Source organism: Salvelinus alpinus, chromosome 16, assembly GCF_045679555.1.
Source record: "Salvelinus alpinus chromosome 16, SLU_Salpinus.1, whole genome shotgun sequence".
NCBI classification, from domain to species: Eukaryota; Metazoa; Chordata; class Actinopteri; order Salmoniformes; family Salmonidae; genus Salvelinus; species Salvelinus alpinus.
In genome coordinates, this window is record NC_092101.1 from 14,509,779 (window position 1) to 14,536,909 (window position 27,131).

At 41.7% G+C, this 27,131-nt stretch overlaps 3 protein-coding genes across 12 annotated transcripts in view; all 3 read left to right on the forward strand.

The window, feature by feature from the left end:
* The first annotated feature begins 9,630 nt into the window (after window positions 1–9,630).
* LOC139540909 (calreticulin-like) lies at window positions 9,631–14,543 on the forward strand. Its single transcript, XM_071344971.1, has 9 exons — window positions 9,631–9,852; window positions 10,618–10,719; window positions 10,997–11,200; window positions 11,428–11,522; window positions 11,623–11,832; window positions 12,382–12,495; window positions 12,741–12,884; window positions 12,970–13,062; window positions 13,210–14,543. The coding sequence occupies exons 1-9, from the start codon at window positions 9,666–9,668 to the stop codon at window positions 13,414–13,416; spliced, it is 1,356 nt and encodes a 451-aa protein (XP_071201072.1). The 5' UTR covers window positions 9,631–9,665; the 3' UTR covers window positions 13,417–14,543.
* Window positions 14,544–14,675: 132 nt separating this feature from the next.
* On the forward strand, window positions 14,676–24,508 carry LOC139540908 (UV excision repair protein RAD23 homolog B-like). 2 transcript variants are annotated; one of them, XM_071344969.1, is made up of 10 exons: window positions 14,676–15,004; window positions 16,544–16,625; window positions 16,749–16,828; window positions 17,083–17,474; window positions 17,565–17,611; window positions 17,715–17,842; window positions 18,170–18,335; window positions 21,368–21,597; window positions 21,809–21,955; window positions 22,084–24,508. In XM_071344969.1, the coding sequence occupies exons 1-10, from the start codon at window positions 14,936–14,938 to the stop codon at window positions 22,195–22,197; spliced, it is 1,455 nt and encodes a 484-aa protein (XP_071201070.1). In that variant the 5' UTR covers window positions 14,676–14,935; the 3' UTR covers window positions 22,198–24,508. The 2 variants fall into 2 exon arrangements, with proteins under 2 accessions (XP_071201070.1, XP_071201071.1); XM_071344970.1 differs by lacking the exon at window positions 14,676–15,004 and adding an exon at window positions 15,059–15,348.
* A 124-nt stretch (window positions 24,509–24,632) lies between these two features.
* LOC139540910 (epidermal growth factor receptor substrate 15-like 1) overlaps window positions 24,633–27,131 on the forward strand; it is a 33,899-nt gene continuing 31,400 nt past the window's right edge. For 8 of the 9 annotated variants that reach the window (XM_071344972.1, XM_071344974.1, XM_071344973.1 and 5 more), the window contains exons 1-5: window positions 24,633–24,727; window positions 25,845–25,886; window positions 26,068–26,157; window positions 26,690–26,737; window positions 26,857–26,952. In XM_071344972.1, the coding sequence (XP_071201073.1) occupies window positions 24,701–24,727; window positions 25,845–25,886; window positions 26,068–26,157; window positions 26,690–26,737; window positions 26,857–26,952 (303 nt within the window). In that variant the 5' untranslated portion in view covers window positions 24,633–24,700. The remainder of the gene's footprint in view (window positions 24,728–25,844; window positions 25,887–26,067; window positions 26,158–26,689; window positions 26,738–26,856; window positions 26,953–27,131) is intronic. The other variant, XM_071344976.1, reaches the window with a different exon arrangement.

Consider the following 27,131-nt stretch of genomic DNA (forward strand, 5'->3'; position numbering starts at 1 on the left):
CTAGGACGGACGTAGTCAATATAACTATTTGTTTAGCACTTTTGACATGTCCAGCAACAGAATTCAGAACATGGGCTGTTACAGTGTTCTCCCTGTACACCAAGTCAGAACCGTAGGATAAATAAAGGGGGCGTATAAGCAGATAATGAAAGCTCTTACAATATTCGATGATTACATTTCTCTAAAACTAGAGAACAGTAGGCGAAATAGACCAAATTATTAGGGTGTGGCACATGGGCTACTAACATCTTACTACACAACATATACTTAGTGTTACTTTCTTAGATATCGTATACATATCTCCCTGGGTTATTACATAATTTATGCAGCAGCATACAATACATTTTTGGACTCACCTTGTGCTGTGCTCACTTGAACAGGAAGGTGGCGCGGCGGTCTTTCATGGGTGAATTTTGTCATCAGTCTGGCATTCTCTGGATTTATGGTGCTTTCAAAACTGGGTACTCGGGGGGGGGGGGACAACGTCGAATCATGACGTCATTGATCTTCAGGTCGTAGCTCTAGAAAGAGGCCGAATTTACAATTCCGAGTTGGATGACCGTTCAAAACGTATTTTCCCAGTCGGAGCTAGTTTATTCCCGACTTCCCAGCTGTCTTGAACTCACTGAAGTTGCAGTGCCGAGTTAACAGTTGTTTTGAGCGCGGCACAAATCATGCTTCAGTGACAGCATGGCCAATGTTGAATGTTTAGAATTTTAAACATGGAAAAGAGCCCCTTAATCACAGATTTGGGACCTCTCTGTCACTGATTCCTTCCAAACCAGTCATTGTTAAATTTGCGATTTCCAACTTGTGTAATGTTTATGTCCAATTGCCGATGAGCACCGAAGTTTTATCTATAATTTCTCTTCATATGACAAGGATTAAAAAAGATTTGCCAGTAGATTGTTGACTTGATTCATGATGATGACTGCTGGCTAAGATTACAAAAGTTTGTTGACATGATCAGTCCAATCAAAGCTACTGTACATATAACGTGAAATTATGTAATTTTATCTGTGGCCAATGACCTTGAGCCTTTGTGGATGGGCTCTTCTAATGTAACTATGGCAGCACCCAAAGGGCTAGAACTTTCGGGGTCTAGCCTTAGACTTGGTGGTGACATAGCATCCCTATGAGTGTCAGAACACTGAGCCAATCACAGCGCAACGCTCTGTATTTTCTGCAGGCTTGCCCCACCACCACAGAATGCACTGAGCTAGGCTGAAACACCTGCATTTTGGAGATGCCTTACTCAAGAAAACAAGAGACCATGTTTGTATGCGTCTTTATTAACTCAATTATATATATTTTTTACATTGGAAACCGATGCGAGACTGTATTAATGCCAAAATACAATGCAAAATAGGGGGGCTCAAAACGGGGGTCGCCACTGATACTTCTATAGAAAGTATGACACATTTGAATAGATTGTTCTTTTTGATCTAGGTAAATTCACAAGCACCAACACAAATGTTTTTTAATAGCACAATGGTAAAGTATCCATACATTCTCAGTGTCAGATGTAGTGGAGCTCCATCATTTCCTGAAGAATCTCCTCCAAGGCCGCCTCCGTGGTCAGCTTGGGAGGCTTGTGACAGCCAATGAACTACAACAAATCAATCCCACTACAAATCTAGTCAATTCAGGAAAAGTGGAAAAACTGAAAATGTCCATTTTTGTCTTGGATCATGATGACTACAAATGCACAGAAGTGTGAACACAATTGGGTCCACAGCAAATATGGTTGACAGTCCCTCAGATAAGAGTGACAAGGAGCGGCGTTTGACTATCAATTATTCCTTCAGTACTACACGAGTGTGTAGCGATTAATTTACGATTGGGCAATAGAGTAGCCTACCTCCTTGGTGTCCTCCAGGGTGGTGTATGTGTAGTCTGCAGGGACTGTAGGAGTGGAGGTGGCGGCTGGTCTGGACAAAGTGTCTGGTGAGAGCCAGCTGCTGCCTCAGCATGTTGAGTGCAAACACAGCAGGGCTGTATGCACTGATGGCCGGGGATGAGAGACAATAGAGGTGTGGTCAGTAGGACGAAGAGCTGAGCCTTTCCTATTTAGATAAGAGATTATGCTTCAGGCATTGTGTTAAACAATGGTGACAATGAGGTCACCAAAACCAATGATGTATACTGAAATCAAATATAAATGCAACGTGCAACAATTTCTAAGATTTTACTAAGTTACAGATCATATAAGGAAATCAGTCAATTGAAATACATTAATTAGGCCCTAATCTATGGATTTCACATGACTGGGCAGGGGTACAGCCAGAGGTTGGTCTGGGAGGGCATAGGCCAACCCACTGGGGAGCCAGGCCCAGCCAATCAGGATGAGTTTTTCCCCACAAAAGAGCTTTATTAAAGACAGAAATATTCCTCAGCCCCCACCACCCTTAGGTGATCCCGTAGGTGATGAAGCCGGATGTGGAGTCCCTGGCCTGACGTGGTCACACATGGTCTGCAGTTGTGAGGCCAGTTGGACGTACTGCCAAATTCTCTAAAACGACATGGTTACACGTCATTATGGTAGAGAAATTAACATTAAATTCTCTGGCAACAGCTCTGGTGGACATTCCTGCAGTCAACATGCCAAATGCACGCTCCCTCAAAACTTGACACATCTGTGGCATTGTGTTGTGACAAAACGGCACATTTTATAGTGGCCTTTTATTGTCCCCAGCACAAGGTGCACCTGTGTAATGGTCATGATGTTTAATCAGCTTCTTTATATGCCACACCTGTCAGGTGGATGGATTACCTTGGTGAAGGAGAAACACTCACTAACAGGGACCTAAACAAATTTATGCCCAAAATTTGAGAGGAATAAGCTTTTTGTGCCTATGGAAAATTTCTGGGATTGTTTTTTCAGCTCATGTAACATGGGACCAACAGTTTACATGTTGGATTTATGTTTTTGTTCAGTGTATAGAAACCCTGGATTGCTGATGCTGTGTATTGGCCAATGAGGGGCTTTGAAGCCACTGACTCCCCAGTAGGAGTCCTCCATAGGAATTAATGGAATTCTATAGTATTTCAATTAAATGTTTCAAGGACAAAATTACATGCATTTACAGAAAATAGTTTATATATTTTTTATTTGTATGTTTAGCTCACGTAATATAATTTAAAAGTATGCATTAAGGTGTCTGTAATAGAATACATGTAGAAATTAATAGATGCATTTCTATAGCTCCCTTTAAAAAAATGTACAATGGTGGGGGAGTGCCAAGATGGTATGGGCACAGTGGCTTCAAAACAGCGCCACCTGTCAATCTTCTAGTGTATATATAAATCACTGGGTGAAACAGTGCATCAACTACTGTAGCATAAAATCCAAAAACTACTTTAGAAGTTTGAGGCTCAACTGAGGAATTTTATTATATGCTTTTATTGTTTTTTTTAATGAGCGAGAATTCTGCTTCTATCATCTGAACCGTGGCTGTAAAGACACACCCTCCACGGCCTCTGCACTGACAGTGACTCGCCATGGGTTTGATCCACATAGGCCATTCCAACCGCCGGCCCTAGGGCTGCCATACCTACACAGACAGGGGAATGACAGACGGGTAGACATTTTTACATTACACTGACTAAAATGCAAATGTTTTTCTTTGTTGCAAATGTTACTGTATTTAGTTAGTGGACAAACCGGTGGACCAGGTGAAGGCCAGTCCGTCTGGTTGGGTCTGCATCTCGGACAAGGTGAAGGCCAGTCCGTCTGGTTGGGTCTGCACCGGGGCCTCTCTCAAACACCTGGGCGAGCGTCTCTTCAAAACTTGAGACGGCATGATAGTTTCAGCCACAGAGTGGGAGCGAGATGATCTGGAATAGAAAGCCCTGCTGCCACTGAATGAATCAGCGATTCTACTGTAGTCTGGGTGATGTGGGACTGACTGTTCTTCTCCGAGACACTGGAGTACTTGTCGCTCCAAGAGACGCTGTAGTCCATGACCTCCATGACCTCGCAAATAAATTCATTAAAAATCCTACAATGTGATTTTCTGGATTTTTTTTCCTCATTTTGTCTGTCATAGTTGAAGTGTACCTATGATGAAAATTACAGGCCTCTCTCATCTTTTTAAGTGGGAGAACTTGCACAATTGGTGGCTGACTAAATACTTTTTTGCCCCACTGTATTTAAAAGGGGGGGGTCAATGCAAATAGTCTGGGTAGCCATTTGATTAGCTTTTCAGCAGTCTTATGGCTTGAGGGTAGAAGCTGTTAAGAAGCCTTTTGGCTTGCCGTGCGGTAGCATAGAGAACAGTCTATAACTAGGGTCTCTGAAGTCTTTGCCAATTTTTAAGGCCTTCCTCTGACACCGCCTGGTATAAAGGTCCTGGATGGCAGGAAGCTTGGCCCCAGTGATGTACCCTCTGTAGCGCCTTGCGGTTGGAGACCGAACAGTTTCCATACCAGGCGGTGATGCAACCAGTCAGGTGGCTCTCGATGGTGCAGCTGTAGAACTTTTTGAGGATTTGAGGACCCATGCCAAATCTTTTCAGGCGTTGTGGTGTCCTCTTCACGACTGTCTTGGTGTGTTTGGACCATGATAGTTGGTTGGTGATGTGGACACCAAGGAACTTGAAGCTCTCAATAGGGGTGTGCTCGGCCCTCATGTTCCTGTAGTCCACAATCATCTCCTTTGTCTTGATCACATTGAGGGAGAGGTTGTTGTCCTGGCACCACACTGCCAGGTCTCTGACCTCCCTATAGGCTGTCTCATCATTGTCGGTGATCAAGCCTACCACTGTTGTGTCGTCGGCAAACTTAATGATGGTGTTGGAGTCGTGCTTGGCCAGTCGTGGGTGAACAGGGAGTACTGGAGGGGACTGAGCACGCACCCCTTAGGGGCCCCCATGTTGAGGATCAGCGTGGCAGATGTGTTGTTGCGTACCCTTACCACCTGGGGGCAGCCCGTCAGGAAGTCCAGGATCCAGTTGCAGAGGGAGGGGTTTAGTCCCAGGGTCCTTAGCTTAGTGATGAGCTTCGAGGGCACTATGGTGTTGAACGCTGAGCTGTAGTCAATGAACAGTATTCTCACGTAGGTGTTCCTTTTGGCCAGGTGGGAAAGGTTAGTGTGGAGTGCAATAGAAATTGCGTCATCTGTACATCTGTTGGGGCGGTATGTGAATTAGAGTGGGTCTAGGGTTTCTTGGATGATGGTGTTGATGTGAGCCATGACCAGCCTTTCAAAGCACTTCCTGGCTACAGATGTGAGTGCTACGGGTCGGTTGTCATTTAGGCAGGTTACCTTGGTGTTCTTGGGCACAGGTACTATGGTGGTCTGCTTGAAACATGTAGGTATTACAGACTCTGTCAGGGACATGTTGAAAATGTCAGTGAAGACACTTGCCAGGTGGTCAGCACATGCTCTGAGTACATGTCCCGGTAATCCATCTGGTCCTGCGGGCATGTGAATGTTGACATGTTTAAAGGTCTTACTCACATCGGCTACAGAGAGCGTGATCACACAGTAGTCCTGAACAGCCGGTGCTCTCATGCATGCTTCAGTGTTGCATGAATCAGCAGCGCTTTTGGTAATTCTCTTCCCTGAGAGATGTGCCTATGCTTTTTCCAGAGCTGAAATCTGCCACCACGATTCCACATTCTCTACAAATCTAATTAGCCTGTAAAAAAAAAAAAGAAGATATATATAATATATACAGTTGAAGTCGGAAGTTCACATACACTTAGGTTGGAGTCATTAAAACTCGTTTTGCAACCACTCCACAAATATATTGTTAACAAACTATAGTTTTGGCAAGTCAGTTAGGACATCTACTTTGTGCATGACACAAGTAATTTTTCCAACAATTGTTTACAGATTATTTCACTTATAATTCACTGTATCACAATTCAAGTGGGTCAGAAGTTTACATACACTAAGTTGACTGTGTCTTTAAACAGCTTGGAAAATTCAAGAAAATTGTCATGGCTTTAGAAGCTTCTGATAGGCTAATTGACATCATTTGAGTCAATTGGAGGTGTACCTGTGGATGTATTTCAAGGCCTACCTTCAAACTCAGTGCCTCTTTGCTTGACATCATGGGAAAATCAAAAGAAATCAGTCAAGACCTCATAAAAAAAATTCTAGACCTCCACAAGTCTGGTTCATCCTTGGGATCAATTTCCAAACGCCTGAAGGTACCACGTTCATCTGTACAAACAATAGTACACAAGTATAAACACCATGGGACCATGCAGCCGTCACACCACTCAGGAAGGAGACGCGTTCTGTCTCCTAGAGATGAACGTACTTTGGTGCGAAAAGTGCAAATCAATCCCAGAACAACAGCAAAGGACGTTGCGAAGATGCTGGAGGAAACCGGTACAAAAGTATCTATATCCACAGTAAAACGAGTCCTATATCGACATAACCTGAAAGACCGCTCAGCAAGGAAGAAGCCACTGCTCCAAAACGGCCATAAAAAAGCCAGACTATAGTTTGCAACTGCACATGGGGACAAAGATCGTACTTTTTGGAGAAATGTCCTCTGGTCTGATGAAACAAAAATAGAACTGTTTGGCCATAATGACCATTGTTATGTTAGGAGGAAAAAGGGGGATGCTTGCAAGCCGAAGAACACCATCCCAACTGTGAAGCACGGGGGTGGTAGCATAATGTTGTGGGGGTGCTTTGCTGCAGGAGGGACTGGTGCACTTCATAAAATAGATGGCATCATGAGGTAGGAAAATTATTTGGATATATTGAAGCAACATCAGTCAGGAAGTTAAAGCTTGGTTGCAAATGGGTCTTCCAAATGGACAATGACCCCAAGCAAACTTCCAAAGTTGTGGCAAAATGGCTTAAGGACAACAAAGTCAAGGTATTGGAGTGGCCATCACAAAGCCCTGACCTCAATCCAATAGAAAATTTGTGGGCAGAACTGAAAAAGCATGTGTGAGCAAGGAGGCCAACAAACCTGACTCAGTTACACCAGCTCTGTCAGGAGGAATGGGCCAAAATTCACCCAAATTATTGTGGGAAGCTTGTGGAAGGAAACCCAAAACGTTTGACCCAAGTTAAACAATTTAAAGGCAATGCGACCAAATACTAATTGAGTGTATGTAAACCTCTGACCCACTGGGAATGTGATGAAAGAAATAAAAGCTGAAATAAATAATTGTCTCTACTATTATTCTGACATTTCACATTCTTAAAGTAAAGTGGTGATCCTTACTGACCTAAGACAGTGAATGGAATTCTTACTAGGATTAAATGTCAGTAATTCTGAAAAACTGAGTTTAAATGTATTTGGCTAAGGTGTATGTAAACTTCCTACTTCAACTGTATATACGTAAAGTGTATGTTACCTGGTTCTACTAGCGAACTATTCAATAATACATTTTGTCTGCTAATCATTTTAGTTGTTGTTTGTCGTTTTGATCATATAATAAATGCATGAATCGAGAATTTTGGAAACAGCAAAGCTATGCTTATCATGGCAGTTTTTAAAAAATCCAGTAAATTAGCTGTTTAGACCTACTAAGAAGCCTAAATGTACAGTACACTGGTCAGCTAGAGACTCCTGCTTTGCAAAGTCATGTAGACTACAACACGTACACAATTGCGTACAGTTACAATGTATCCACCTGATTAGATTCCGTTTTGAGATTAACCTTGTAGCAATTACACTGTGTCCAACGTCACCGTAAACAGCGACCCTCATACCCATGGGACGAGTCGTGGTTAATCAGAGGGATAATTGGACCCAAAATCTGTCTTCTCCAGCAGGTGGCGTTTTTCGTATGAGTGTCGAATTTGGTTAATAAAACATGGAATGTATTGTAATGACCCGGCTGGGTCATAAAGGGAAAAGAGACGGACTCTAGGTGTGCAGGTCAGAACACAGGTTTATTCATAAACTGGGCTATTGTTCCGGCCACAACCCACGCCGCTAAATGCCGAACGTACACAATGTTACCCTGTCGGGTCAAGAGTCACTCTCATAGGAACAGATCAAGGCACGAACAGAAGAGCCAGAACAATGAGACAGTAATCCCTATTTATGCATTTCCAAATCCCGCGGTATTACCCATCATACCCCCCCAACCTTTCCATCTGTCCTGACATATTTAACCCCTGCTAGTAGCCATGAGAACCATAACACACCCACAAACACAGAACACAATACCGGGTCGTTACAGTATTATTTCCTAAGTGTGGCTTATTTGATCGAATATAAGTTTCGTAATGATTGGGTTGTTACGAGTGCACTGATATAAGTAGGACACATGACATCCAGGCAACTTTGAGAAAGAACACTTTACATCGGAGTTGGGCCTGGTCGTCACTAGTTACCACAGCCATAAAGTCATAAACCCGCCTATTTCCATCGTTTCTCTTCTTAAAATTTGATTTTAAACCTAAAATTAACCACAGTGCTAAACTTATACCTAACCTTAAATCAAAACCAAAAACCAAATTTTTGTTTTCATTAATTTTTACGACAGGCCTAGCCAATGTTGACTTTGTGACTGTGGAAACTGTTGTGCCTGTGGAAACTGTTAGCGCGTATCTTCCCTCTCCTTGGCTGGATTGGTCCCACCTGATCTTGCCTCCTCCCGACTGCCTTCCATTTTTTTTAAAAATACATTTATTTTCATTGTTAGAGCGGCCCCTAGAGTATCTGGTCAAAATAATGGATCATCTGTACGCGTTGACACATTCTACGGAAGCCTGCATGGAAAACTTAATCTTTGAGAAAAGCCAGTTTATGATTTTTTTAAATATATTTTTATTAACAGTAACATGCAAAACATAAACATAACAGCCAGAGGGATTCCACAAAGAAATGAGAATAAAAAATTAAAAAATACAACGAATCCACATTATATCAATTCAAATACAGACATATAGCGAATACATTTTTTGGACATTTTGTTTTGTATACGTTTTAAAGACTCTAAATAGGTAAAAAAATAAGAAAAAGGTTTTCTTCTTCATAAATTGCGTGCGTCCTTTCTCCTCGCCTCCTTCTCAAACCCCATTAGAGGAGAAGGTTAGACCTCTGACTTTCTCATCCAATGGGTTTAAGAAGGAGGCGAGGAGAGCGTTACAATATAAAAACTCAATATCATTGAAAATTATCTTCAATGTGCAATTGAAGTCATGACGTCTGAGTTTTATGGTTAGTCACCAAGAAAGCCTTTATTGTGTTACATGATTTCGGGGTGTGTGTGTCAACCTTGAGCAAGGGTGTATGACGTTCAATTTACTTTATTGCGGTGTGGAAAATTGTATTTTATTAGGATTTTAGGGAAACATTTGGACATAATACACATTTGAATAATCACACTTGGTTCCAAAAATAAATTAATGTTCATCCACAATCTTACAAATTTCCACAACATAAAACAATATTTTCTGTCCACTATCATTGCTCCTCGCAATTTCAGAGAAATTATTTCAAATATGGCTCGCTCTTCGATGTGGAGGAGTTTTGGAAGTTGCCTCTAACCGCTGATCCAGGGTCAGCGTCAGATTTGGGATTGGGCAATCTGATGCCAGACCTGTGGTGAGGGACTACTTCGGCCTCGAGCCGATGTGTAATCCGAGCACTTCCGAAAGATAAATCGTGGTCTCATTTCATTGGACAAGATCTCGTCCAATGAGCCACGGCCATCTGTGCAGGAATAGGGAGTTAGAAATGATCATATTACCTGTTTCCTTCAGCGTTTATAACCGACTTTCAGTGAAAAGCAACACACACAGTTTACCTGTACAGCGGGACGGTGAAAGCATGAGGGTCGCAGTGGCAATATTAGCAGTTTTTGCATCGGTAGCTGTCACCATTGACGCTACTGTATACTTCAAAGAACAATTTCAGGATGGAGGTAAATGTGGCTTTTGTTTTTCTGATCATTCCTAAAATGTTTCTATATGATAGATAATGGTTTGGGGATCAAGGGCCCATACCGTACCTCTTTTCTAGGTCAATTTGATATTTTAAACAACCATCTATGTTCTTTACATGTGGAATAGTCAATATCAAGACTATGGACTCCATTATGTCATTTCTATTGTTGAAACAACTTTTCTGTAATGTGGAACATGAGCTCTACACCCTGTTCGCCAGGTCCATTTTAAATGACTGCATCTTTAAAGTGAATGGATATCATAAAATATCATTATGGTCAGCCTTTTTACACTGATCACTGTGTAGAAGACACACCTTTTTTTTATTTAGAAAAATACATTTTGTAATAGTATCAAAGGGAAATAAAAAAACATATTTTTTTCTCAAAGTATAAGATTCAGCAGTGCACTGATCTGATCATAAGAAGTTATTTCACTTGGCTTCTTTGACAGCCTGCAGTATTTATTCGTGATCTTTATTTAACTAGGCAAGTCAGTTAAAAACCAAATCTTATTTACAATGACGGCCTACCCTGGCCAAACCCTCCCCTAACCCGGACGATGCTGGGCCAATTGTGCGCCACCCTATGGGACTCTGATCACGGCCAGTTGTGGTACAGCCCGGGAACGAACCAGGGCCTGTAGTGACTCCTCTAGCACTGAGATGCAGTGCCTTAGACCGCTGCGCCACTCGAGAGACTTTCCTAGATCCTGACTAATCAGATTGTAAATGTTGTTTTCAGATGCATGGAAGAGTCGGTGGCTTGTATCAGAGCACAAGACAGACTATGGCGAGTGGAAACTGACTGCTGGGAAGTTTTATGGTGACGCTGAGGCGGATAAAGGTGAGCTGAATGGGGAAAATATTGTAGTTTGATCACGGCAAGATGTTTCAATATGGAGATTTTGCCAGATCCTTCACTAAGTCTGAGTTTGCATATGCCAAATGGTTGCAAATGGCTCCTTAGATTGTGGATTGTTCTAAATGTATTCTCTGGTCAACCCTAATCAAAATGTAATCCACATGACACACAGTACAGTATCACTATGCATCACTCACCTCCTATACCTGGGTTCAATTAAACCTACTGATGCTAATGCATCTTCTTACCTGTCTCACAGGTCTCCAGACCAGCCAGGATGCCCGTTTCTATGCTCTCTCCAGCCGCTTTGAACCCTTCAGCAACGAGGGAAAGTCTCTGGTGGTCCAGTTCACTGTCAAACACGAGCAGAAGATTGACTGTGGGGGTGGATATGTCAAAATCTTTCCAGCAGACCTAGACCAGGCAGCTATGCACGGGGACTCGCAGTATTACATCATGTTTGGTGAGTGTGTGCAGAGCACCACTAGTTTTTCTGACTGAGTGACTTTTAGTCAGCGATGAATCCCTCTCTGTTATTTTCGTGACCCTCGGTCATTTACATTTGAGTCATTTAGCAGAGACATTCATTCAGTGAGACATTTTTAGAAATGCCTGGATTTTACTGGTAGATTCTGTATTTTATTGACCTAGCAATCAATAGATTAAGTTCTTTACCCATCCATCCCACAGGGCCTGACATCTGTGGCTACAGCACCAAGAAGGTGCATGTCATCTTCAACTACAAAGGCAAGAACCACCTCATCAAGAAAGAAATCAAATGCAAGGTATGCCATTTTAAATCCCTCAGCATTGCATTCCTTTACTGCATATTACCTGCCAGGCCTTACCTCTAACCCCTGCTGTTCTCTCCTTTTGTCTTTTCAGGATGACGAGCTGACACATCTGTACACTCTGATCCTGAACCCGGACCAGACATACGAGGTGAAGATCAATAATGAGAAGGTGGAGTCAGGCACTCTGGAGGAGGACTGGGACATTTTGCCCCCAAAGACTGTCAAGGACCCTGAGGCCAAGAAGCCAGAGGACTGGGACGACAGGGCCAAAATCGATGACCCTACCGACACCAAGCCAGAGGTGAGCCTCTTTGAATGAAGAGATTTGATCGAACATAAGCCAGCATGGATATAAGTCCTATCAGAATCAGGTTTGAGAAATGTTATGCAAAGTTTACAGTAACATATAAGGAGAGGTACTGCTACTGGGAATGACAAAGTAATGAAGAGGTGGCTATTCTTTCCCCCATTGGTGTCCAGGCAGTACTGTTTCGCTATTCAGCCCAGTGCATCTAGTCAGAAAACACAGTTTAATCAATCCACTTTGTAAAATGGACAGATGATCCCAAAGTTCCCCCAAGGCTAGTTACTCTTACATAAAGGCCACAAAATGGAATCAGCACAGTCTATAACGAGTTGATAGGTATCACATTTGATTTTGCCACAGTATGGACCCATTGTGTTTAACAAATGGTGTTTCTTCCTGCATTTAATAGTAAATGGACTAAGGCCAATGAGCATGAGCTCTATTTGGTCCGGTTTAGTTTCAGGAGTGATCTCTTTTGTCCAAAGCACATTGTTTAGTTCTGTCACTGACCAAGTTGTAACTAATATTGAACTTTCTCACTAGGACTGGGAGAAGCCCGAGAACATCCCTGACCCTGATGCTAAGATCCCTGATGACTGGGATGTGGACATGGATGGCGAGTGGGAGCCTCCTATGATCCCCAACCCAGAGTACCAGGTACAGACTGAGTTTGTACCAGTTGCTGATAACACTTAAATATAACTTTCATGAATAAGTTATAAATGCTTATAAAACTTTTTATGTTAATACATTCTAGAATACTCATGTATGCATAGCATATACTTAAAAATAGTTTAATTCTTATTAATAAGTTATCATAGTGTTTTCCTTCCATGATTTTAAATCTGCATTATACAGCTCGTGTACCACAGGTAGTCTTATATCTGGCCTTATATTTACAGGGAGAGTGGAAGGCAAAGCAGATTGACAACCCTGACTACAAAGGTGCCTGGGTGCACCCTGAGATCGATAACCCTGAGTACACAGCCGATGCCGCCATCTACAAGTTTGACAACATTGGAGTGTTGGGTCTGGACCTGTGGCAGGTATGTTAGACCTCAGACAATGAATGTGAATGTTGTTGGTGAAGGGTAATTATGGGCTTGATGTTAAAGTTGTGTCTCTTTATAGGTGAAGTCTGGCACCATCTTTGACAACTTCCTGATCGGTGATGATATTAAAGAGGCTGAGGAGTTTGGAAACGAGACATGGGGAGCTACAAAGGTAGGATTTTGTTATTTTCATAATAAGTTTCTGTTTTTCATAGGTTAGTATGAGTTCAGTTTGATATTCATTTTCAAATTTAAGACAAAAATACACCAGTCCCACAGCACTCTGTCTCTTAATGACCCATTTTCCTTTGCAAAACAGGAACCAGAAAAGAAAATGAAGGATGCACAGGAGGAGGAGGAGAGGAAAGCGAGAGAAGAGGAGGAGAAGAGTAAGAAGGACACTGCTGATGATGAGGGGGATGAAGATGAGGATGAGCCAGAGGAGGAGCCAGAGGAGGAGGACGATGACAGCCCAACGGAAGAGGAGGAAGGGGAAGATCCCAAGAAGGACAAGGACGAGTTGTAAATGAAACCGGATAGAGGACGTGTCTGTCCTGCCCTATCTCCTCGCCAATGGAGTGACTGCTGTGCATCATCACATTGAGTAATACCCTATGGACTTGGCACTCCTGTGAAAACCTATTTTTCAGGTGTAGGGGTGGGAAAGGGGCAGGCAATGTTTGCCTTTTTTAGAGGTTCACTTTTTTTTGAAAGAGTTTAGGGTTGAAGAACTGGGTTTAAGTTTAGTTTCCGTCAGTTTAATTTAAGGTATTTTCCCCTTTGTTCAGAATGTGGTCTATCATGTCCATGTGTCCTACAGTTGCTCTAGGTGCTGCTGCCACCGGCTCCCTTGCTTTTATCATAAGCTACCATCAGTTCATCCCTTCAGTGTCAAGAAAATGATTATTTCCCCATATTTGTCATCAATCTTACCAGATGTTGTCTATGTTGGGAAACAAATCAGGGGCATATCAGTTGTCGTTTCTTTATACTTAAAAAAAATATATATATATATTTTTATGCAGTACTATACATTATTATTATCATTAACATCCGTTTAATTTATTCCCACAATCATCCTCTGTATGTCCACCATTCCCATGCTCTGTGTTGTACGTGTTGCCCCACAGGCCTGGCTTTAGTTGTATGGCAGCTGCAGAGATGACTGTATGAGACTTAAGGATCTAAACTGTGACTTTTTTTATTTTTGTTTTTATACATGTGACTGTCCCCATGGCACACTGTCTTTGAGTTTCAGTAAATAAATGAAGCTTTTTCTTTCAATAATACTGTAAGTATTTCTAGAAAAGTTAGATTGCTCCTGATTTTGTGATATGGGTTGGTCTTAGCATTTCTAAAATGGGGTTGAAGACCTACCGTAGACACGTGTCTTGTGATGCTGATCTGGACATTTACCTGAAGGCCGAGATACTACTAAGGCAAATAGAGTTGACACAGTAGCAAAACCTTTACATGAGTAGAGACACTCTTGACCATGCTTTAGTGTGTTTTCCCATCCTGAGGACACTCCGAAGGCGATGGGCCTTTTCGCCTAAACTGTATTCTGGGACAATCCATACACGGATACTTAAATGCATGCAATTTTTGACATTACTCAAGATATATATATATAAAACTCTGTTTCCATTCTAAGTTTACAATTCCTTGACTGATACTTTTTATGAATTACTATTTCTCAGTCATGTTTTAAATGCTCTTTTAAATCCCCCAAAATAATTTACTAAGTCATTTTGTTTTAAGAGGTGGGACTAGACGGCATTTGATATTGGCTAAACCATCACATGCACGTGCCATCGATGGGTGGAATTTAGATCCACGAGGTACAGTATACCCCCTAGCCCCTAGCAGTATGTCTTGTCTCAGGCCGCAAGTAGATGGCGTCTGACTACACTACAACACAACCAACACAGCGAGATAGCTGAGTCACAGAACTAGGTAGGCTACTGTGGAAAAAGCAACAGTACAGAAACGGGTGTGACCACGGTTATAGAAGCACCTGGCAATTATCGGGAATCGTCTTGAAGATGTTGTCCATAACGTTGAAGACTCTTCAGCAGCAAACGTTTAAAATTGAAATAGATCCAGAACTAACGGTGAGTACTGAGTAGTGGAAGTTAGTGACTGGTAAATACGCTTGAGGCCGGGGGAGAGGGGCTAGGAGCAACCAGGGCCTTGGCCAATGCGATCTAATCAGGAGAGGGGGGTGCTATTTTATATAATGTTTTCATTGTTCATGTCACATTGTAACTGTTGGGTGTTGGTGTCAAATCGCGATTTTCGTTGCGCTTGAGAGATTACTTGGCTGTATCCTCATGAATGACGACGCAAGATTTCACGAGCCTGGTATAGGTACCACGGAGGCGCACTCGTGTACCCCTTTTTCTGGACTGTAGGAATCGGGTGGAGGGGGGCGTTATGTACATTTGTTATGACAAAGGTGTGTATTTGTTTATACACTTTAGGCCTACATCGAATTTGTGTTTTGTATAATAGAGGCTGTTAAATTACCCCCCTCTAGCAATAACAGTAAATGAAAATGAGTAGACTAATAATATTAGAATAATAATGATAGTAATAATGAATAAAAATATGCATTTGATATCATCTACATTACAACTATTAATTTTCTCTATAGAAATAACGCCATACCCAATTAGCGGGCTATCGATTATTACAATTTATTATAAAAAATAAGAAGATAATTACACAATATTATGACTGATTGCTGTTTTCAATACTTTTCTAGTGTCAACACATAGTCTGCTTTGCATGTTCATCTGCTCTATATACCTGGCTTAATTTACAGGTGATGTTTCCCCTTTAGAAGGCAACTACCAGAATACCTCACATAGCAGTAACCTCTAGGGTTCTACCTTAAGAGTTGCGTTCTGCTATAGTACTGCTGTCAAATAGAATGCTTTCCCTGTCAACTCACCTGGTAAAAAGGTGTAGCTACATACACCTGATTAGCAAGACCCTCATTTGTTTAATCGGGTGTGTTAGCAGTAGCACAGGTCTTGAACAAAAGCCTGCATACCCCGAGGGTACACGGGACCAAAATTGAGCAACGCTGCTTTAGTGTAACCTTTAGATGTAAATAGTAGTACTGAAAGTGCCCACTAAAGGCCTTAAGTATGACTGTGCACAAGCTATGGTATCTGTTTTACAAACTCTTTCTCTAGGCCTATAGCGCTGATTGACTGACAGGTAGATTACATTACTGGCAACAACACTGTGGTTAGCAACTCTATAGCTCCGTTTTAAAACGGGAACGCTTATTACTGTATCATTAACGTGTGTAGTGCGTGTCAACTTTAAAAATACATTAATGGTGTATCACATAAGGGAATGTAGATCGATTGAAATGCATCGGTCTATAAATGTATCTGTGTACTTCCTCGAAGCACTCGCAACAAGGTGAAGTAATGACTGAATGTGAATTACAGTTTTTCACTCCAAATCCCATAATTCTCAAGGATTCTGCTTTATGACTGAGATGAGACATATCATGTGTCACCATGTTAGGTTCAGGAGAGATGATAAGAATGTCCTGCCCATTGAGATACAACTAAATTGGCTCTATCTCTTGTCCTGTTTAACAGCTTGTCATTCTGTCATTATGTTATTGGCAGGTAAAAGCCCTGAAGGAAAAGATTGAGGTTGAGAAAGGGAAGGTTGGCTATCCAGCCGCAGGGCAAAAGCTCATCTATGCAGGTAAGCGAGGCATCTTATCTCTAACTGCATTGTTGGAGTCATTTTGAATATCAATCCAACACATCTGGAATGTTGTAGCCTATATATTTAATTTAACAGGTTCTTCTTGTTGGGTTATTATAGGCAAAATCTTGAATGATGACATACCTTTAAAAGACTACAAAATTGATGAGAAAAACTTTGTGGTTGTCATGGTTACAAAGGTAAGATTTCAACACTGTTTTAATGAATTGTTTGGTAACCATTCATATGTGAGGACAATATGGAAATGATTCCTTTTTTAGTAAACTTTAATAAAGGACAAACAAGACAGCCATTATTGTGATAATAATACTGTCATTACAGTGTTAATGATAGTAGAAGCAGGAGTTTATCATTTGTATTATCTAAAGATGAGATAGTTGTTTGTAGTCACTGTGGTCATCTCTGGGCAGTCCTTTTTGTTGTCTCTCTACAGCCCAAACCTCCAGCTCCTCCACAGATTTCTCCTCAGGCAACCCCAGCCCCAGCCTCCAGCCCTGCTCCCGCCCCTGCACCTCCTGTTGTTTCTGGGCTGTCCCTGTCAGACATTACCTGTTCTACTTCTCCTGCCACCATGGAGATCTCAACCCTCTCCCCTACACCCACACCCGCCCCTGCCTCAAACCCCACAAAATCAGTGGAGCCCTCCACACCCCCATCCCCTGCACCAGCCCCTGCTTCTATTCCCCCTGAAGCTCTGGGGGCCAGTGCAGCCCCAGCTCCTGCCGCAGCAGCATGCCCCGTCCCTGTCTCACCCTCAGAGGACAAGCCTCACGGGGAGCACCCCGAACTGCCCCTCGCCACAACGCCAGCCCTCTCCTCCTCTAGGTATTGACATATGATAACATATTTTGGATGGCTACCATATTTTTTGTTAATAAATGTGTCTGTTTTAATCAATGCTTTTTCTCTCAACAGCCTTGTTGATGACTTAAGTCTCTTGGAAGAAGCAGCATCAATACTGGGTAATGAAGAGTCTAGTCTAATCTTTCACATCACAATATCATGCTTCGTCTTCCCGTTGATTTATGACCCTGTATCCTATTCCCCTCTCTCGCTGCGAGCCAGTGACAGGACAAGCGTATGAGAATCTGGTGTCTGAAATCATGTCTATGGGATATGAAAGGGAGCAGGTTATTGCAGCTCTGCGAGCCAGTTACAACAACCCAGACAGAGCCGTGGAGTACCTGCTAATGGTGAATTTCTATCCTATCAGTGATTTAATGGTAAATTAGTGTATTATTACCTGGAAGCAGTGGAGACAATTCCAACGTTACATCACATTCTTTTCCATCCGAAAACTCAGTGCCAGACTCTACTGACAATCTGACAGCAGTATGCACACATAATACAAAAGGATTTTCAGTCCCAAAGCTGTACACAGTTCACGGTGTGTTTATCCATCTATGTCCCTTCCAATGAGAAGCTCTTTGATCACTTGCAAAAGAGCAATATAAATGCACTTCATTAGTATTATTTCATTTTCCTGAGGGATCATAAATTCTTCTCTCCACATCCTCCAGGGGATTCCGTCCGAGGCTGACCTTCCGCCAGTGGAAGCGCTCCAACGCACAACTCTGGCCAACCTCAATCCCACTGCCCCAGGTCCTGCCCCAGCCTCTGCTCCAGCCTCTGCTCCAGCCTCTGCTCCAGCCACAGATATAGCCCAGCCCCCACCAGCAGCCACCAGTGAGACCCCCCCCCCCCCACACTCTTCTGTTGTTCTTTTACCAGGCCTATGTCGCTCTCATACCAACCAATCATTTCTCTGGATACACAATGCCAGGCCCGTGTCCTAGCTGTTCTGCCGCCTTAGGCGATACAAAAAAGTTGACGCCCTCCTTTCCCCGCAAACTAGAATAATGTAGCCTACGAGCTTGCATTGCGGCCCGCAATGCAATTTTATGAAAGCTCATCCGTGTCGTACCATTTGTAAAACAGGCAGTTGCATTTACTTTATTTAGCCTAGTCCTGATTCCTGATCAAGGCTTAATTAAAACCAATAATTTTGTCTATTTAAGATCTGCATATCATCTACCCAAGTTTATCAGGAGTTATTTTGCACCTATTTGCAATCAGAATCAATGTGTTTACACAGCGGGAAACGCAGAAGTATTTTCTTCGCTATGATCAGCTCGTCAAAAATTGACGAATAGGCCTACAATTGAAATGACTGATTCGTTGCAATTTAGCCCAGGGAGTGAAACTCTCGGACAGCAGTTGTGAATAGCTTAATTTTATCCCATATTGTCCATTTTATTTTGACCTGATCTGTTTTTAGGGTGTGGTGTTTGTTAACCTTTTACTGCAGGGGGCTAAATCAGGGTCACACAGAGTGTTTCTTGGTAGTCTTAAACAAATCGACTTTGAAACCCAAAGTATACACCTCACACACATGGTTATGGGCTTAAAAAAAGAAGACACCTGTACCATGTCAGATATAGAGTTGACATGTATTACGTTTTTGAGTTTGCATCCCGATATTACACTAAATATACATCACAGAAGACTGAAATATAACAAAACTTTTGTCGTAAAAAACAATAATTATTTATTAATAATATAATTATGAAAAATATGAATAATATTCCACCCATGAGACCAAAGAGGGCGCTTTTGGTCATTGACTGCAGGAAAGGGCTACCATGCAAAGTAATGTTCAAATCAAAACACACTTTTTATTTGATAGGGCACCATTTAGACTATTTGATCGGAGACGTGCATGATGTAAAAAAAAAAAGAAAGAAAAAAAAGGTCTGTCCCATAACATTTTCATGAATATGGTCTCCAGTTTGTAGGCTACAAGTAAGCATTTCACTGTTAGTCTAGTCTAGCGACTCCTGTGCTGGGCCGGGTACAGTGCCCGCTGACAAGGTCTGTACAGTGTACAGTTTTTCCTCCGACACATTGGTGCGGCTGGCTTCCGGGTTAAGTGGACATTGTGTCAAGAAGCAGTGCGGCTTGGTTGGGTTGTGTTTCGGAGGACGCATGGCTTTTGACCTTTGCCTGTCCCGAGTCCGTACGGGAGTTGCAGCGATGAGACAGGACTGTAACTACCAATTGGATACCACATAATTGGAGAGAAAAAGGGGTAGGAAAAAAAAGTACTAATTAATTACAAATGAAAAGTTGAAATGGCTTGAGTCAATAAGTATTTATCCCCTTTGTTATGGCAAACCTAAATAAGCTCAGGAGTAAAAATGTGCTTAATAAGTCACAAAATAAGTTGGATGGACTCACTCTGTGTGCAATAAGAGTGTTTAACATGATTTTTGAATGACTACTTCATTTTTGTAGCCCACACATTATCTTTAAGGTCTCTCAATCGAATTTCAAACACAGATTCAACCACAAAGACCAGGGAGGTTTTCCAATGCCTTGCAAAGAAGGGCACCTATAGGTTTTTTTTTTTTAAAGCAGACATTGAATATCCCTTTGAGCATCGTGAAGTTATTAATTACACTTTGGATGGTGTATCAATACACCCAGTCACTACAAAGTTACAGGTGTCCTTCCTAACTCAGTTGCCGGAGAGGAAGGAAAACACTCAGGGATTTCACCACGAGGCCAATGGTGACTTTAAAACAGTTTAATGGCTGTGATAGGAGAAAACTGAGGATGGATCGAAAACATTGTAGTTACTCCACAATGCTAACCTAATTGACAGAGTAAAAAGAAGGAAGATTGTACACTACATAAATATTACAAAACATCCAAAATATTACAAAACAAGGCACTAAAGTAATACTGCAAGAAATGTGGCTAAGCAATTAACATTTTGTCCTGAATAAGTGTTTTGTTTGGGGCAAATCCAATACAACACATTGCTGAGTAGCCGCTCCATATTTTAGAGCATAGTGGTGGCTGCATCATGTTATGGGTATGCTTGTAATCGTTAAGGACTAGGGACTTTTTCAGGATAAAAAATAAATGGAATGGAGCTAAGCACATGTAAAATCCTAGAGGAAAACCTGGTTCGGTCCGCTTTCCACCATACACTGGGAGTTGAATGCATCTTTCAGCAGCATAATAACCTAAAACACAAGGCCAAATCTACATTGGAGTTGCTTACCGATAATAAAGTGAATGTTCCTGAGTTGCCGAGTTTTTATTTAAATCTACTCGAAAATCTATGGCAAGACCTGAAAATGGTTGTCTAGCAATGATCAACAACCAATTTGACAGAGCTTGAAGAATTTTGAAAATAATAATGGGCAAATGTTTCACAATCTAGGTGTGGAAAGCGCTTAGAGACTTACCTAGAAAAACTCACAGTTTTAATCGCTGCCAAAGGTAATTCTACAACGTATTGACTCAGGGGTTTGAATACTTATGCAAAGTTAGATATTTCTCTATTTCATTTTCAATGCATTTGCAAAAATGTCTAAAAATATGTTTTTACTTTGTCATTATGGGGTATTATGCATAGATGGGTAAAACAAAAAGTACTCAATTTTGAATTCAGGCTATAACACAATTTTGGGGGAAATAAGTCAAGGGGTATGAATACTTTCTGAAGGCTCCATATATACGTTTTCATTGTTTTTAGGCAGAATTATGTGTGGTGTTATGTGTTGTTGGAGGTGTGTCTTGGTCAGTTTAGTTTGGAAAATGCAGCACCGTGTAATCCTTCCTAATGGGCAGGCCAGCCCCTGCTGTCAGCTCAGTACTCTGTTTCATAGAAGTTTTTGAACTTTGTGCCCATTCTTGTTTTGCAACAGGCGCAGTGTCTTCAACCCAGCAGCCCCCCTCGTCTGGTGGGCTGACTGGTGGGCTAACTGGTGGGCTTACTGGTGGGCTTACTGGTGGAGGTACTGGGGGTGGGAACCCTCTGGAGTTCCTGAGGAACCAGCCACAATTCCAGCAGATGAGACAGATCATCCAGCAGAACCCAGCTCTTCTTCCTGCCCTGCTCCAGCAGCTGGGCAGAGATAACCCCCAGTTGCTGCAGGTTAGTGGGGAGACCGGACATCCCAGTGTCTGCATGCTGTCTCTCTCCATCCACGTAGCCATGCTTATCAGCTTGGCTTTCCAGACACAAGCTGGACTGATGGAAGGCTGGGGATATTCTGTCGTTTAGATTCTGTTTTGTTTTAGTCTACTAAAAAGGAAATCCTATTGGTATTTGTAAGGGTTAGTAGGGAGATGTTCTTTCTTTGCAGCAAATTACCCAGCACCAGGAGAGGTTTGTGCAGATGCTGAATGAGCCTCAAGGAGGAGAGATGGTAGAGGAAGGAGCTGAGGCCCAGGGGGCGCCACAGACTAACTACATCCAGGTCACCCCACAAGAGAAGGAGGCCATCGAGAGGGTAGGAGTATTTATGGTTACTAATTATGATTTAACACATTAAATATTACCTTATCTATTGGTAAGCTCCCTGTGTGTTATTGGTTATGTGTTTCTGAGCTGACTGTTGCCAATGTGTTTTCATTACAGTTAAAAGCCTTGGGATTTCCAGAGGGACTTGTCATTCAAGCATATTTTGCATGTGAGAAGAATGAGAATCTAGCTGCCAATTTTCTGCTCCAACAAACATTTGATGACGAGTGAACGTGCCTGCGTTGGCATGAACGGGAAGAATGGAGGGCTAGAGAATGAGTAATAGTGCTCCAGAATGTGCTTTTGAAGGAAGGAGTTGAAAAGGTTACCCAAAGTGACTGGTCTTCCAGGATGCTTTTCATTGGACAAAGACGTGATGTGTTGTTACTGTGAGCTAGGCCTTCTCCATTCTGAGTGTTAGATCTCCGTGGGCTCTCTCTCTCTCTCACTGCTGCTATTACTGCTCCTTGTGCCGTGTCCATCTATAGAGTTACAGTGGCAGCTTGCCCTCACCATATATTGCTTTTCAACCCCTCGCAAATAAAACCCCGAACATACATTAGCTGGTTGATTCATATTTGTTATGTGAGCCTCGTCTCCTGGGAAAATATACTTGAGTGTCCTGTGATAAAATGACAAAACCAGCTAAATGGCCATGGAACTCAAATGTGTTGTTTGTTTTTTAGGCCGAGGCTGCGAATCCGACATTTCTCGACCATCCTTTCTGACAGCTAAAGGTCCCGAAGCTTCTGCGCATGTGTGGGATTCTCTACTCTACTCACAGTCTCTGCTCTTCTAATACAGAACCCCCCATCACATTTCTCACTGTCAATCGTGAATGATAATTCTTTAATTTTTACCGGTGAAATGCCCATGCAGCATCTGCATACCAACCTTGTGATCACAATCAGTTTCATGGGGATATGCATTTAGATATTCTTATACAGTGTTGTTTAGAAATAGCCTACAGTGTTGTTTTGAATTATGTACAGTGATTGAATTTTAGAGCAGATGGTGCTTAGTTTCAATCAAAGCAAGTATTATGCCTAGTGGCGCACACTTGTGTTTTGGCCACATGAGAGAAAAATCCGACCCTTCACACAATCATCTTAAAATCTCATACGAAATTAGGTGTTTTTTTGTCTTACAGTAACGTGCTATTATATTTGGTCCTGTTATGTAGAATACTATCATTATGTGATGTTGCAGACATTGATTCAGCTTTGATCTAACTTTATTAATAAAGCCCCATTCACCAGAGCAGAGGGTAGCCTGTTCTCTATGAGTAGAGCAGAGACTGCACATAAAGTAGAGAATTTCGCACATATGCAGAAGCTTCGGGAACTTTAGCTGTTGGGAAGAGGGGTCCAGAATCTGCAGCCACTCCGTTGTTTTATTATTTGTCTCCACAAAGCTTCTTATTTCTCTCAGCTGATCATTACTGTCCAACCTTTCCAATATGTTTGTCTTCTTCAGACAAAGGGAACTGGGATATTTTGCCAATGAAGTGTCATATTAATGTTGGAGAGTTGCTTTGTCACTTCATTTGACTGTTACAAAGGGAACATTTCTTTGTAAAAGAGAAGGATGTTCTGTGATTGATGTGTCATCGTATTAAAATATTATAACACTGTAAAATGAGACATGGTAGGGAATACTGGATTTGGTTCCAGATGTGCCCCAGTGTAGTTTCACTGTAAGGTACCAAATGATTTTACAAAAGGAAGTTTTAGCCACATGGTTGTTGTTTTTTCGATATCATTGCTCAACAGTTGAAGGCTAGTTGAAGCTGAAAGTCAATTGAGCCATGTCCTTAATATTATTTTAGAATCACTTTAAGCATATAAAAAGATTCTGTTCTCTCTGGACACTTTTCTGTATGTGTTTTGATTGCCCCTGATCCTTAATGTATTATATCAAAAGAAATCATGCTGCAAGTTTTTTATCCATGTTATTACTCTTTCATGCCTCGTGGTTTGTCTCATTTTGTTGAAGAGTAATTGTTTGTTTGTGCAAAGTCATGTACAGCTTTCAAAGGTCTATCGTCAGTCAATATGTCTTTTTTTTGTTTGTTGCATAGATGAGTGCCATAGGATTTATGTTGCCTATCAAAAGTAAACACCCATCTCATAAAAGGTGCTAGAGTGAAGGTAAGTTCTGGAAGTGCTATAAGCCAAAAGAAAACAAGTAAACATCCCACAAAACTGGCCTTGGCTTTTTATTGTTCTCTTGTGTGTAGATGGGAAAGATTGACCCAGCAGAGTTTCTGACTACATGGAGTTAATTTCTGCTTTTGCAAAATGAAGCACTTTAATGTGAAGACTGTTGCTCTGAGATATGTAGGGTTGGTTAATTGCATGAGTTTATAACAGAGGGTCTAGCCGAGCTATGGCATGCTGTGGAACCACAGGAGTGAAGATTTCAGCATCTAACTTTTACAATAAAGCAAAAGGGTTTTAGACTTAAATGCACCACTTGAAGGTTTATTTAAGGTTATTATTTCAGCGTTATGTCAAATAAATAGCTTTACAGAGCTTTAAAATGGTGTCATTGATTACAAAAGGCCTTGTATCTGGAAACAATATGACAATTTCCACACATTGAATGAGACTGTCATGTCAATTAATGCACGTCATTCATCAAGACCTTGCACGTCGCAAGCGTGTCCACTAGGAGGTGGTGTTGTCTACGAGCTGGAGGGTGTACTGTGTGCGTTCCCGCAGCAACAGGGAAGATGGCTGCACTCACATCTCTCACCCAGGTAATGTAACAGGAATTAATTAAATATGCGGAGGACATTCAGTCAAGCTGTTGTGCATGCCGATGAATGAGCTGCAGTTTTTAGTGGTTTGCTTTTAATCTAATTTGAAAGAAAGAAGGGGGTGTTTAGCTAGCTTGCTACTAGTATTAGCTGGATGGGACAAGGCCTTATCAGTAACGATAAGCTTGCAGATAGTACCGTAGACTAGCCAGCTGGCTAGTGGGCTAGCTACCGCTAGCTTGCTTGCAAAATGAACAAGTTAGCTAGCTAGCTAGCTAATGATCGTTAGATGAAATATAATTCTATGAATTTTTAATTAACATTTACATTTTGACACAAGACAAAGGCGCAAGAGTTATGCAACCAGGAAAGACCAACGTATTGTAACGTTAGTGCTAAACAATACTAGCTAGCTGAACGGTCTGACTATTAGAGCATTAGTGTAATAACACAGTCACACGAACAGTTAATGTAATACCATTGTAGCTATAGAAGAATGTACTAAAAGGCGATAGGCGTGTAACGTTAGTGGTTAGTGAAACCAAATGGCTAGGGTATAAAGTGTTTATGTGATGATGGATGATGACTGATCAGGTTGTGTGCTTACGGTGCCGGCTACATTGGCTGTTTTTTTGCTTCAGTAAGATGCCGAAATGTATTGTCGTCCTAACTTGTAGATCGTTTTTCAAAACCCAAGCTATGTGTTGTTTCAGCCAATTTTGGGAATCACAATCTCAGAGTTTGCATCCGGAGTCACAGAGGACCAATTTTGGTTCAATCACATTAGCTACATGATGCTTCTAGTTTTTCATCTAATTAAACCCTGACAAAGATAGGCTTTTTGCCATCTTACAAGTTACATTAGGCTTTAAAGAGCTCCTCGAAAGGTACTCAAAAGATTTAAAGCCTATTAGATGACATTAATATTTGATGACATGGGACAGGAAATCCCTCTCTGGCTTCTGGTTGTGATAAACCCTTAAGTGGATTTTTAAAGGGGAAGTCCAGATGTCAGTAGTAGGTTTTGTGGGGTGTGTCACGCTATTTGACTTAAGACAATGGTTTCCAGCAGCTATTTGAAATGATATGTCTAATCTGAAAAACCTTTCCCAATCAGCTGTCAAGTGGGAACCCTGTGTACGAGAACTTTTATAGACAGGTAAAACACATTTTATGGTTTGGTTATTACATAGGCTAGTCATATCTACATAGATTGAGGAGAATTCAACTTCTTTATTGTTCAATGGCCGCATTAGACAACACTAAACACATTCAACAGTATAGTGGAGGTGTAGATAGATTCATGTTAACAGTTTGATTTGCTGTGTGGTTTTTGCAAGGTGGACCCAGGAAACACAGGGAGAGTAGGGCCCACGGAAGCTGCGTTGTTCCTGAAGAAATCGGGTCTTCCTGATGTCACTTTGGGAAAGGTGGGTACTGTGTAGTGCTGCTGGCCACTGAAAGCTTTGGGCAGTGGCATACCCAAGGGAACAGTCTCTGACACTTTAGACTGATAAACTGCTCTGAAAGCAGCAGACAGTGACCAGCAGGAAATCATGTTTATTCGAGTGTCTATGTCATCGAGGGGTAATACGACCATTTACATACATGCACGCATGCCTCAGTACCCCCAGAGGAATACTACTGGAAAAGATGACCACATCTTACGTCATTGCCTGGTCTGATCAGATCAATATCTTTTATATATCAGAACCTTTAGGGAGTGCACTTGTTTCAGCTCCATTTGTACCCAGATTTTGTATTGTTACCTTTTGTTTGTCATACTAGCTCTGCTTTGATCCACATTTATGCAGCCTGTCTCAGCTGGTTAACTGGGACTTTTATGCAGATTGCTTGTTATTTACTTTGTACACATTCCCTAATGATTATTGCACATTGAGGCTTTAGTTGATGTTTTCTAAGTTACGCCTAATCCTCTTGTTTGTGTTTGTCTCCCCTCAGATCTGGGATTTGGCAGACCCAGATGGGAAAGGGTTCTTGGACAAACAGGTAGAAAATGAATAATTTCCTCTATGCGTGCGATGCCTTTGATACTGGGACCCTTGAGGGGAATTGAGCTGCTATTTGTACACCCATAAACAATGCCGTTGTCCCATCTTCTTTTATAGGGGTTCTATGTAGCGCTGCGGTTGGTGGCCTGTGCGCAGAGTGGACAAGACGTCAGCCTCTCAAGTTTGAACCTCACTATCCCTCCCCCCAAATTTGTGAGTACAATCCTAACTACACACAGGTTTCATGATAGTTTTATGTTGAGGGAATTTATGCTAGGAACACAAGTATTTAGCTACACCCTCAATAACATCTGCTAAACCTGTGTATGCGACCAATAGCATTTGATTTGATTTGATTGATATGTTTGGTTGGGAGATTGTGAAGTAAGTGT

Coding starts and splice junctions, on each gene's coding strand:
- LOC139540909 (XM_071344971.1), top strand. CDS start 9,666: ATGATCATATTACCTGTTTCCTTCAGCGTTTATAACCGACTTTCAGTG. Junction 12,496..12,740: donor TCCCCAACCCAGAGTACCAG/GTACAGACTGAG, acceptor TTATATTTACAG/GGAGAGTGGAAGGCAAAGCA. Junction 12,885..12,969: donor TGGGTCTGGACCTGTGGCAG/GTATGTTAGACC, acceptor GTCTCTTTATAG/GTGAAGTCTGGCACCATCTT.
- LOC139540908 (XM_071344969.1), top strand. CDS start 14,936: ATGTTGTCCATAACGTTGAAGACTCTTCAGCAGCAAACGTTTAAAATT. Junction 16,626..16,748: donor GCAAAAGCTCATCTATGCAG/GTAAGCGAGGCA, acceptor GGGTTATTATAG/GCAAAATCTTGAATGATGAC. Junction 18,336..21,367: donor GCCCCCACCAGCAGCCACCA/GTGAGACCCCCC, acceptor GTTTTGCAACAG/GCGCAGTGTCTTCAACCCAG.